Source organism: Aspergillus viridinutans (assembly GCF_018404265.1).
Source record: "Aspergillus viridinutans IFM 47045 DNA, scaffold_3, whole genome shotgun sequence".
Lineage (NCBI taxonomy): Eukaryota > Fungi > Ascomycota > Eurotiomycetes > Eurotiales > Aspergillaceae > Aspergillus > Aspergillus viridinutans.
The window spans coordinates 2,739,657-2,752,739 of record NW_025091219.1 but is presented as its reverse complement, the minus strand read 5'-3'; the positions used below and the strand labels follow the sequence as shown (position 1 = coordinate 2,752,739).

The following is a 13,083-nucleotide window of genomic DNA, read 5'->3' as shown; positions in this document are numbered from 1 at the left end:
ATATGTTTGCTTGATTGTTCAGAGATGTCCGTGGTTTTATATAGACTGGACAATTGGCATATTTGTGGCTTGAGATAAATGACATCATGTAATGACATCATAGCACGTGGTCACAAATTTGGGCCATGTCGCATGAATCAGATATCCAGAAACAAATGCACAAAATTCTGGATGGCATCATGAATGCGTCATGCATCATAGAGATAGAAGTGAAGTCTCAAGAATGTATTAGTTTGGCTGAGTAAATTGCCAAGCTATCATTTAGATGTTCGGAGTCTATACAGCCCGAAATGAAGCACCGCTGATGCAAAGTGGCAAAGTCTATCGCAGATCTCACCCTCGTAACATATGAAAAAGGAATAATATCGTTTTTGTCACGCCGTAAACTCCCAATACCTTGATTGGGTTACCAATGGCATATACCTCCCTCACTGTCATCTGCCGTCCAGGTCCCTGATAACCCGACCACTTCCAGGTGGCCGTCCGCATGCTCCCCTAATTTGCTCAGGGCTGCGAAGCTCGGCTCCGCTGGACCGTTGCTTAGCAGTCGTCGCGCCCAAGCGTCAATAGCGGGTTCTCCAGTTTCATCGCGCGCCTGCTTCAAGAACGGGATCAGCGCTGTCCCGCCCGTGCCGCGCAGCTTCTTGCTGCCAGGCCGAACATTGGCCAGATTCATTGATAACGATGGCCTCCTGGCACTGGACGTCTCGGGTGCACGGTTCCGTGCATCCCGAGCGGGGACGATGATGTATCGGGACACCATCTGAATGTGTTTGTCTCGCATGGCCCGCAGCATAGCGAGACAGGCATCGTAGGCGAGGCAGAGCGCTTTGTCCGAGCGTCGCGCTTCAACGTACTCCCGGATATTGGCCACAGCGCTCACGTGTTCCAGGAAACGCCGATGAGGACCGGGCATGTAGGTTCGCATCTCCTGAATGAATCCGTGCCGCGGTGCTCCCGCAACGCCTTCCTTCTCATCTTCGGACAGAGTCCTGGCGGGACGAGTTTCGCCGGTGGGCCGGTGTTCGATGCCCAGGGCGATATCGAAGAATTGGATAAGTGAACTCTGAGCGTTGCTGCCACCTCCATATTGCCGATACTCGGGTTCCTCGCTTCCATCGTCGTACAACAGGCCGTTGGGCAGTCCAGCATCAGCCATGTTCTTGCTTCCCGCGAGATATGGCCGGATTCGGTGATAGAACACGTAGGGATCACAATGCTCATACATCCGCTCGAGAAGCACACCAATCTGGTCCAGAATCTCGGCAATACTTTGCAGGCACTCTGTAACTACTCTGCTATTTCCAGTCCGCGCTGCGGAAATAGCTTGTAAAACCAAGGGAATGGCAGGTCCTCCACGGGCCTCAATAGCCACCGAAATCAGATAGAACCATCGTTCATCTAGTGATCCCGTGAGGGTATTGAGGCAGGCGAGATTATCCAGATCGTACGCGGGTTCATCTGGGAAGATAGGCTTGTAGTTCCACAAGCACACTGCGGCATATGTGGCCACCGGAGGGAGCTCTAGATGGTCGCAGACCTCGAGAAGTGGAATAGTAAGCTGAGGTGGAATTCTCTAGGTATCGCATCAGTATCAGCATGTGCACTGCAGAACTCGTTTGTTAGAAAGCATACCTCTTCTGGTATCTTGCCACCCCAGACGTAACCGTGAAGCATGAAGGTCAAGACAACATAAGCCCTTCGCCACTCATCTTCGGAATGTAGGTATTTGGTCTGAAGAATAGGTAGACAGTTGACGACGTCACGCATCCTTCCACTGTGTAGAAGAGACTGTAGATTGGATGCTATCCATTCCCACTTGGCATAGTAAGGATCCGGAAGGGCCTCGAGTGGCGGTTCTGGTGGAAGGAAGCCATGATCTGGTGAGATGCCGTAGTCCGCGACAGCGGGGATAGGAGGAAGCATTGTGTACGCAGGATTCAATGCACACAAGCTGGAGTGGCAGCTCAAATACAGAATAGGATGATTTAAGCAATTGGGAATTAAAGCCGAGCCCGTTGTTTATCTAGCGGATGCTGGAGTCCGCGTTCCTCCCGGAGGCAAATCCGTGACTTCAGGTTCCAAAGTTTGTTAAACTCTGCTCCGGACTTGACACCCGAGTGGCTCAGTTCGGACGATACCCCAGATCCTTTGATCACACTGGAGCGTACGATGGAGTTGATCGTGTGCCTATATTCCAAGGCTTGAGAAGCAGCTGGTCGTGAGGTAAAACACCGATCAGCGGAAGAGACGAGACTGGATAGAGACTGGACCGAGACAAAGCAGTCAGGCAGTCCTTCAGTCAGGTTTCACTGTATTACAAGAGAAAGTAGGATAGACCACACAAAGAAGCTTGGAACCACCAGCAATAAAAGACAACGCTTCCCCGATTCACGCGGATGAGAGCGGATGAGAAAGGCTACAAGTACAGGAAGAGAAAGATGATCAGTGGCCCTTCTAATTCGGAACCTTGGTAGAAAAAGTTGCTCCTCCGGTGGGGGATGGCATGAGGATTAATAATGCTCGTAGAAAGGCAGGATAGAAGGGAGCTGGCGCTGTGAGTTATAAATTGGTCGTGTGCTCTGAGTACTGAAAGAGATTGACCGAATTGACCATGACTGGGTGAGGAATATTGACGGCCTTTTTTAGAACAACCGAAGTCTCCCGGCAAGCACGGATCATTAATCAGAATGTCAGGAGACAAGAAATCCTGGCCAATGAATAGAGATCATTCAGACCGGAGAACAAGGGGGTGAGTGTTCCGTGGAAAAATGAGGCCGACATAGGCAGAAGACTTGAGCTAACTTTTCGCAGAGTGAGTGGTGATTATTGAGCACTGGGTGGGCCAGAGACAGGGTGTTGAGACACGCAAGAGAAGGTGACATGAGGAGGAGATGATAGTAAACACGCCAGGATGCTAGGAAAAGTCAGTGTGCAGGGTATAGAATGACATTATTGCAGCTCCTTTGTACTTCTATATCAGAACATCAAAAGATATACTCCAGATACTCCAGATGTACCTATGAAGCCATGCGCCAGCACCAGCGGCAGACTGGGTGGAAGCGAAAGGGGGTCACTATTTGACGAGTGCTAGCCTGAGTGCTAGAGAATGAACCGGAACCCCCTCTAACTGGCGGCCGCCACCTGCCAGCCCGCAAGTGTGCGAAGTCGGGTGCGGTTTCCCCTCCATAAGCGAGTCCGCCGGCGCTTTCGCCTACACCCACGCCACCCCGTTCGAGGCTGCGGTGAAAGCAGGGACTCAAAGTTTATTCTTGGATCACATGATTGATGATGCACACCTATTGCGGAAATCAAGTATGCTACTCTTAACAGACCCCAAGCCATACTCGCATGGATTATGGCAATATCGGATATAAGCATATTTCCTAGTTAGACAAACAGAACAGTGTCGGCGGAAGACATGAGCTCTACATTGAGTCTAATATAGTATGGCTCGCGAGGCTGGTGTAGCTCATTGCTCAATTCTGTACAGACTATATAAAATGGATCAAAGTTCCGTCATCAATCTCATATTGTTACATGCCAACCCAACGCCGTCCCGAGTGCGATAATTTGCAAATGATGAACTGAATGGACAGAAGACTTCGCCCGGTCAATCTGGAAAGGAGGAAGTACACCATAAGAGAGAGTTTAATGCTGACTCCATTCGATGGTGTTCAGATCAATGCCCTCCTGAACCAACTCCCACAGAGGACTCAGCTCTCGAAGGAAATGGACACGGTCCTGAACCGCCTTGAGGACGTAGTCGATCTCACTATCTGTTGTGAACCGTCCAATACCAAAACGAATACTGCTGTGAGCGCTCTCATCACTGCTGCCCAACGCACGAAGGACGTAGCTGGGCTCCAGCGAGGCAGAGGTACAGGCACTACCGGACGACAGAGCAATATCCTTCAGAGCCATCAGAAGGGACTCGCCCTCAATATAAGCAAACGAGACGTTGACGCATCCAGGGTAATGGCGCTCAGCATCTCCATTGAGCGTGGTGTGTTCCATAGCCAGAAGTCCATCCAGCAGGCGCTTCGACAGCCGTTCAACGTGTTTCGTATCATACTGCTCGAAACATTAGTATAAACGATTCATAGCATCGATGAGGTCATAAAGCAGATTTTCAATAACAGCCGACTCATCACCCCTGCGACGTACGTCATGCAGCCATGACAACATACCAAAGGTATGAAGCTACCGTCATGGTGTCCGAAAACTCATGCAATATATAATCCCCGTCGACAAACAATCCAAAGAACATAGGACTATGAAAGAAAATAACTTACCTCCATATCCTGACTGGCGATGCGGCAAGCCTCGCCGAAACCAACAACCAAGTGAGGAGCGAGCGTACCACTGCGCAATCCTCGTTCCTGTCCACCACCGGAGATGATGGGCTCAAGGCGAACCCTAGGTCTGCGTCGAACATAGCAAGCACCAATGCCCTTGGGGCCATAAATCTTGTGGCTGGAGATAGACATCAAATCGATGTTCAGCTTGTTGACATCCAAGGGGATCTTGCCAACTGCCTGAGCAGCATCAGTGTGGAAGAAAACCTTCTTCGAACGGCAGAGCTTTCCGATCTCTTCCATGGGTTGAATCACACCAATCTCATTGTTGACGGCCATGATGCTGACCAGAGCCGTGTCGGGTCGAATGGCCGCTTCGAGATCCTCCATCCGGATTAGTCCGTTATTTTGAACGGGCAGATATGTGACTTCGAATCCCTCATCTTGAAGATGCCGGCAGCTGTCCAATACACACTTGTGCTCAGTCTGCGTTGTGATAATGTGCTTCTTCTTGCCGGAACGACCAAAGAATCTGGCCACACCCTTGATGCTCATGTTGTTACTTTCGGTGGCACCGCTCGTAAAAATGATCTCCTTTGAATCCGCCCCAATCAATTTCGCAATATGCTCTCTGGCTTGTTCGACAGCCTTCTCCGACTCCCAACCATACGCGTGAGTCCTGGAATGAGGGTTTCCGTAGATACCGGTGAGATAGGGAAGCATAGCGTCGAGAACACGAGGGTCAAGCGGCGTAGTGGCCTGCATATCCAAATAGATGGGTCGTGTTCCTTGATCCATGACAGTGGCTTGTTTCAAAATGCCCGCGGAGGGACTCATCGAAGCATCTCCGGAGATGCTAGAGGCAGGAAGTTCGACCTTTCCAGGCTGAAGACCTGTCTGCTTGATGAAGTTCTTCTGCTCCTGTTTGATGGCCATGTCGATCGAAACCTGAGCATTTCCCGCTTTGGTCTCGGTAACATATGTTCGTCTCGAAGCTGCACCACTGGAGGTGGCGAGCGCCCGTCTGGGGAAGGACGCGGTCGCCAGGGAGCCATGCTGAGTCGACGAGAGTCGACGAGCATAGGCACGAGATGCCTGTCTCAAGGCAGATGGTGTAACGCTAGACATAATTTAGATGTTGCTCGACCGTACCATTAAAGGCTTGATGGTCAGTTGATAGCAGGGTGGATGACAGCTGAGGAGAAAGGCGCGAAATCGTAACAGCGAGAAAAAGGTTTGGGTCCGGTTATATCATTGCCGCTAAGCCCGATCGGAGCAATCAGATAGCTCGGCGTATTCGCTCGGTCTTTTCCACCGGAGTCTCACCCATCTTCTGCGGACCTATCTATTGTCCGATGAATCAATTGCACAGGGTATATGATTGTCAAAAATGGGTACAATATCCATACTATGTCATCAAGTGAACAGAGTTGGAAGGAAGATCTCCTATAGCTTCTGTGGGGAAGAAAAGGCAGGGTACGGTGAAACGCGATTACCCCGCGGTTGTTTACTCTCCCTTTAGAGAGGTAATAGTTGGAGGATACCTTAGCTGTCTGTCAGAGATATTCTCGGCTGTACTCCGTACTTGGGGTTCATTAGGCCATTATTATGTACCGTCGAGTCATTATGGTACATATGACTATGGTGATGCCTAATGTTGTAGCACAAGTTAGATTCAAGCCACAGGAACACCAAGCCTGAATAACCGGTGCCTAAACCAGCTACTAGAGGGAGACTCCGGCATTCGGTGTGGTTCTCCGTCACTGCGCCACACCGTGATCGATTGGTATGCTCAGTCACAAGGAACATGTATGACTTCATCATATCACGGTGCACAAATGAGCAAAAGGAAATAGGCCTCAAATTATAGTCTCAATGCTATATTCATTTAGGCTTATTGCTATACTTCATCGATCATTTATTGTACCCGATACTAAGACTATATAATACGTACCTGGTACCTCTCAGCCACAGTTACCTCGACAGTATCTTATGTCATAGCTCAGCCACAGCGCCGAGCAGACGAACCACTAGTATATTGGGCTGGGCTGAAGGCTGCAAATCCACTTCAAGGAACAAGAAGGTCGCTTTCCCCCCACTCCTCACCAAACGAGCCATTTCTCGCTCTAATATCACTCTTTATTTGCTACTCCCTGAGACCTTCCTCCTTTATCCCCCTAGCAACATCTCAAACACACCTAGATCTCACCGTTGTCTATACCGAGCACTTCCGCCGAGCACCTACACAAGAGAGCGCACCACCGGGAACACAGAGATGAGTTTGAAGGGTTTCCAGAAGAGCATTGTTCGTGCACCGCAGCAATTCAAGGCGCGGTTCAATATTGGCGAACACACCAAGGATGCGATCTATCAAGATGCCGAGCGACGATTTCAAGAACTTGAGAAGGAGACGAAGAAGCTCCATGATGAGTCCAGGAAGTATTTTGAAGCTATTAATGGTACTGATTCGCTCGGCGTCGATTTTGTTGAGCAAGATCCGGGTAGCAAGATGGACTAATGAACACACAGGCATGTTGAATCACCAGATTGAATTCTCCAAAGCGATGACAGAATTATATAAACCCATCTCCGGTCGCGCCTCGGACCCGAGCACATACACCATTGAGGGCAACCCGGAAGGAATTCGAGCTTGCGAGGAATACGAAGCGATTGTCCGCGACCTACAGGAGTCACTTGCGCCCGAGCTAGAGTTGATCGAGACTCGCATTGTGAGTCCGGCAAATCAACTGCTGGAAGTGATCAAGGTGATTCGAAAGGTAGCGGTGAAGCGAGATCACAAGAAGCTGGACTACGATCGACACCGCAACGCTTTGAAGAAACTGCAGGAGAAGAAGGACAAGTCACTGAAGGATGAGAAGGCCCTCTACAAAGCGGAGAATGACGTGGAGCAGGCCACGCAGGAATACAACTACTACAACGACCTGCTCAAAGATGAGCTGCCCAAACTCTTTACCCTCGAAGCCGAGTTCATCCGCCCGCTGTTTCAGTCGTTCTACTACATGCAGCTGAATGTCTTCTACACTCTGCATGAGAAAATGCAGGGCATGAATATCTCCTATTTCGATTTGACTCTGGATGTTGAGGAGGCATTCGAGAAGAAGCGAGGAGACGTCAGAGAGCGGGCAGAAGCACTTACCATCGTCCATTTCAAGACGAAGGGCCTGGGCCGACAACCCTCCAAGTTCACACCTCCCGGCAAGGACAAGATGGCGTACGAGAGCAAGAGCACATTCGCCCGCACGAATCGCGCCGAGGAGACTGACAACCCTCCTCCACCCTATTCGGCCTCTGCAAGTACTGTTGCGGCTGCCAAGGCCAAGCCGGCGCCTCCGCCACCAAAGCCCAAGCCCGCCCGATTGGGTGCGGCAGCCGAGACGGTTACAGCCTTGTATGACTACGAAGCACAGGCGCATGGTGATCTCAGCTTCTCTGCGGGCGACGTGATTGAGATTATCCAGCGGACGGACAACCACAACGAATGGTGGACTGGTAGAGTTGACGGACGAGAGGGCCAGTTCCCAGGTCAGTTCCATTCACTGTTCTTCTTTCTACTTGAAAGACTAACGTTCCTTTCAACACAGCCAACTATGTCCAGCTGCGTTAGCATGCGTATTTTTACCACTTCAGCGCCCATGTCACAATATTCATATTTTTCTTGCCTTTTGATGCTGCTGTCTATTATCGACGGCCCTTTTCAGGAGTTGTGGGGTTACCTTCGCACAATCTCTTTGGCTTTCAGCTCCAGCAGCGTCGACAATCTTTACTTCGTGTTCTCTATTTCATCTCCCTACTTGACTGTCATAGAGCATCGCGTGCATGAAGATACTCTCTTTGCTTGTAAATAGTCTCTAGGCTATTCTTACGCCCCAATCACGCCCAAAGGCATTCGATTCAACTACGTTGGACTCCTATGAAACGGCAGAACTTTGTATTCGGAGTATGCGGCAAGCTGTGGATCAGTGCCGTGTTCGAAGGGGAGTCTGGTCAATGTACAGCGCAAGTGCGGACACTGTAGATTCCACAGAAGCCATTTCCGCATCGCTAACTCAGCGAACTCCTAGCACAGGTAGTTCCTACTCTCACCTCCGCTGGATACTGCTTAAAAAGCCGTAGAGTCCTTCGATATCGAACACGAATCGTCGTTCATCTTCTTGACATATTTGTAGCCACAGAACTAGAAGACTGTGCGAACAAATCCGGCCATTTGACGTTTATATACCTAAAGTAATATTTTCAATACAGCTCCTACGGTGGAAATGACGTCTCCCCATGATATCGACGCCTAGACCTATTGAATTCTTAGTGTCGGGTCACTCCATGAAGATGCAGCCATAGACCTCGGAGTAAAGTTGGAATTTCCATCGATAGCAACAGACCTGGTCTCTTTACAACCTGGCTATTGTGTTGCGAGTATCGATTGTAGTGCGAAAGGTACTGCTGGTTATCCCAAAGGAATTCAGTTTCTTTAAGGACTTTCTTGACTACTACTGCTGCTGCTGATGCTCTTGAATGTATCCAGGTATCTGGTATAGCCGCTTTTGTGTTCGGATCAGGTCTGCTGGTTCCAGGTAACGTTCCTTGCCGCTGAGGGCAATCCGTGCAATCTTGTGTATCCATTCCTTTCTTCTTTCGGGGTAGATTGTGGTCGATGTTTCTTTTCTGGGAAGAAGAATACAGTGTCCTGAGACTGTCGTCATCATGTTCCGAGCAAGAGCCCTATCTCAGTCCTGATCACGGCTTTGCCGACGCTGACGAGTTCCCTGGGCACAAGACATAGGTCTCAACATTGTCTCCATAGGAACTGGTGCTCCCAAGGCAGAGGCCTGAGGGCCCAGTGCTTGCAAGTCGCGGGCGATATTGGGATTCCTCTGCATGGCAGGCCTCGTTTCGTTCCGTGTAGATCCTTACTACCAGCCGTGCCATCTTGTCATCCACATCCTTACCTGCCCGAGTGAATGGGCAGTTAATGCCCTTCTGATCAAGTGCCGGCAGCTTTAGGAGAGGATCCCCACTCCATTGACCGGCTGCAGTTCTGCGAATGAACCCAATACTCTCAAGGATCTTGGCGAGGGCGCGTGAGATGTGTGAAATATAGGGACCTGGTTGATCTTATAAAGGATCATATTTCTTTCCCTAGTCGTTCAACCATGACTCATTCTAAGACTTTCACATATGCGGCCAGATCACCAGGGCTTCGGTCGAACGGGGTACCACTGGCCATCCAGCAGATAGGTAATTGATACAGTCAAGTAGAGTGCCTTATTTAGTAGGCAAGCCACTCCATATTGAAGCTCAATTCTAGGTATAAGAATGACGGTTTCGTTAGTCCTCCCCTAGATACCTCTAAGAGGCTCTGCGAATGTATACCACGGATAGATACGTAATCCTTCGACATGCTGAATAGGCACCAGGTCGTTAACTTTGGGAGCCCATAGATAGTCGCCTAGTATAGCCTGAACCTCGACGCGAGTGGGCTCTTGGGTCCAGGTTGACTGGTAGAGAGGTACAACTTGTACAATAATGCCATAATCACCTCGCCCGTACTTGCCTTCGACGACCAGCCTTATGAAGACATAAACGCAGGCTACCAACATTTCCTCGGTCTGCATCAATAGAGGTAGATCTGGTCAATCAATCAATCAATCAATCAAGATTCTATTAACCTGATGTAGCCTATCTATTGAAGTGATTAGCTATGCAGGCGCTTTGCCGGTGAAGCAGGAATCTAGTGTCTAAATGCCTAATAACCTATAAATACAGAGAAGACAAAGGAAACATTAAAAAGAGTAAAAATATAACTAAAGATAGCCTACTACTAGGCTATCTATCTCCCCTATGCTATCTTAGCATATCTAACACCTATCCCACCTCATTCTATGTAGTTATTCTAAGCATAGTATAGTTCCACACCTAGGAAGACCCTTCCTAGGCAGCTACTTAATCCATCTAACCATCATCTTCTATATCTATTCTAGAGTCTTATAATAGGCTTCTACATTCTTGGTCCTGTTTGCCTACCTCTGTGTGTTAGAACTGGCTGAGCAGGCCTGTTTAGTGCATAAATTTAGTAATATAGCAGATTGCCTGCAGATTAGACATAAGTGTATTATAGTCTGATATATCCCCCCTAAATCCCTTATTAAAAAGCTTATTAATCATCTCCCTGCGCGCCTCTATATATAATGAATACTGTAGGAGGATATGCTTAGGGGTCTAAGACCCCTCTCTATAGCTGCACTAGTCTAAGTTATAGGCCTTAATCTTAAAGAGGAAATGTTATAGACTAATCTGCATAGTCTATATCTAGATGATAATTAATATATATAGCTTTGGTAGGCCCTTATAGAGCCCTAGATTCTTCTTATAGAGGGCCTTAATTAGCTACTATATTAGCTTAGCCCCCTTCTTAATCTCCTACTATTTCTTCTAGTATTACTAGATTTATTAGTAGATAGCTTGCTTAGCTGCCGCAGTGAGCTGGATAACTAATTATTCTAGCTAACTAGATTACCCTGCTAAGCTTAATTAGATCTTACTACCTTATACAGTAGCCTCCTTCACTACCTTATCTATAGCCTTATTCCCTGCCACGCCTATATAGGCAGGGATCTAGTATATCTTAATATTCTTTAGGGGTAGCCTACACACCTCTAAGGCCTATACATATCTATATATTATATCTAGAATGTATTGGCCGGAGGGGCAGTATAGGTTCTAGACTGCCTAGATAGTAGCCTAGCTATTAGTGAAGAGGGTAAGTAAACAGGGGCTTAGTTCTTTAGTAGTATCTATTACTATATAGATCCTATCTAGCTTAGTAGTATATATAGTTAAGTCTACCTCTATGCCTAGATAGTTCTGGCAGACCTATTAGTTATAGAGGTAGATAGCTAAGGTGCCTATATAGCCTTAGTAGCTACTACTATTAATAAAGATAACTAGTTAGTTATTATTCTTATATATTCTATTATAGGTCTTTAGTGCGGCTTCATAGTCTTTAATTATATAGTAGAGGGGGGGCTCTTATAGGGAGAGTATATATACTTTCTATATTTCCTATTCCTCTATATACTTTAGAGTAGTAGGGGCTAGTAGGCCACCTCTCTTCCTAAGTACCTCTAGTAAGGTAAGGCCACTCTACTATATTTCTCTAATTAGTTATAGCTTCCCTGTAAGTCCCTAGGGGCAGGTAAAACTTAGTCCTATCTAGATTTAGATAGTAGTTTCCTTAATGATCTGCTGCATCTATAGGTAGATTAGTAGTAGGTATAGTTCTATGTTAAGTATAGCTATAGTAGTCCCCTAGAAGGCACTACTAATTAGGATAGCTATATACTTCTAGATCTTAGTGAATTTATTAGTAATCTTATTCTATTCTATAGCTAGAATTAACCTACTAGCAGGGCTAAACCACACTATAACTCTATATAATAGTTATAGGATAACTATACTATAATAAATTATATATATAGCCTCTAGTAAAGTACCCTAGATTAATCTAGTAATGCTTTATAGCACCTCTAGGCTGCTATTTATATAGTTAACCACCTTAGTACAGTGGATGCTAAAAGAGAGGGTCTTATCTAACTAGATACTAAGGTATCTAGCTAACTTAGTAGGTTAAATAGTTACTTCTCTATAGTAGATAGGTAGTTAATTATAGCCCTTATAGTTATCTAGTTCCTATATATTAGTAGGCCCTATTAATAGTGATGGGTTTGGCTCTGGTTCCTTTAGATTAGTGAAATAAATTAGTTTAAACTTATTAGAGGTAAATTTAGTAGTGTATTACCTAGCCTAGTAGTCTGCTTTCTCTAGGCATTTTTCTAGTAGTATAATATTCTCTGCATATATGTTACCTATAGCTAGTACATAGGAATTATTAATCTAGCTAAAGGAAGCTATTCTAGCACTACTAAGTATATAGATAAGCATCTTTATTAATAGGGTATTAAAGATAAGGAATAGAATTAGTAAGAGAGGACTATCTTATAGAATTCTAGTTAATATAGTAAATATCTTACTAAGAAACCCTAGTAGTTATAGCTAAGTATATTAGTTTAATAGGAATAATTATAGCTAGCTGGCTAGCCATCCTAGCTATATTATTTAGAGGTTATAAAGGAGATGTTTATAGGAGATATTATTAAATATATCTAAGATATCTAGGAGAAGCATGCTAACCTTCTTCTCTAGCCCCTAGGTATAGAGGACCTTATCTATAATTAGCTAAATAGTATAATTAATAGAGACACCTTTTTGGCCACCTAGGTAGCCCTTTAGAAGTAGGCTATGTTCCTCTAGTGCCTAGGAGATATAGAGGGTGATTATTAACTCTAGGACCTTACCTAGGGTATTGAGTAGGGTGATAGGGCAGTAGGACTTTAGAAGGTAGAAATCTCAGGGGGCTGCCTTATAGAGGATGACTGTGGTAGATATTTAGAAGTATTAGGGATTATAGCTAATATAGATACAGGTATTAAATAGGGTTTTAAGTACCTATATAAATACAGGGACTATGCTTAGGGTGTGCTAGACCTTATTAGGGATTATATCTAGTCCTAGTGCTTTATCTAGGGGTGCTTTTTAAATAGCTTTAGTAATTTTATATTTATTAATATTAGGGAAGATAACATCTTATAATTAGTTATATATATAACCCTTTATGTTAGAGAGATTAGCTAGAGATGGTGTAGGGAAGAAGGCCTTATAAAGTAGATTAATCTTCTACTTTACTATCTCTGTAATATAGTCTCCCTAACAG

The 13,083-nt window shown here is 46.2% G+C and overlaps 3 protein-coding genes across 3 annotated transcripts; 1 reads left to right on the top strand and 2 right to left on the bottom strand.

The window, feature by feature from the left end:
- Window positions 1-406: 406 nt before the first annotated feature.
- On the bottom strand, window positions 407-1,926 carry Aspvir_005872 (indoleamine 2,3-dioxygenase; the record flags this gene model as incomplete). Its single annotated transcript, XM_043269082.1, has 2 exons — window positions 407-1,576; window positions 1,636-1,926. 2 exons carry the CDS (start codon window positions 1,924-1,926, stop codon window positions 407-409), a joined length of 1,461 nt encoding a protein of 486 aa, XP_043125017.1.
- Window positions 1,927-3,651: 1,725 nt separating this feature from the next.
- On the bottom strand, window positions 3,652-5,426 carry Aspvir_005871 (IscS subfamily cysteine desulfurase; the record flags this gene model as incomplete). Its single annotated transcript, XM_043269081.1, has 2 exons — window positions 3,652-4,074; window positions 4,296-5,426. The coding sequence occupies 2 exons, from the start codon at window positions 5,424-5,426 to the stop codon at window positions 3,652-3,654; spliced, it is 1,554 nt and encodes a 517-aa protein (XP_043125016.1).
- Window positions 5,427-6,573: 1,147 nt separating this feature from the next.
- On the top strand, window positions 6,574-7,923 carry Aspvir_005870 (amphiphysin; the record flags this gene model as incomplete). The annotated part of the gene is made up of 3 exons (XM_043269080.1): window positions 6,574-6,757; window positions 6,828-7,841; window positions 7,901-7,923. The coding sequence occupies 3 exons, from the start codon at window positions 6,574-6,576 to the stop codon at window positions 7,921-7,923; spliced, it is 1,221 nt and encodes a 406-aa protein (XP_043125015.1).
- Window positions 7,924-13,083: the final 5,160 nt, after the last annotated feature.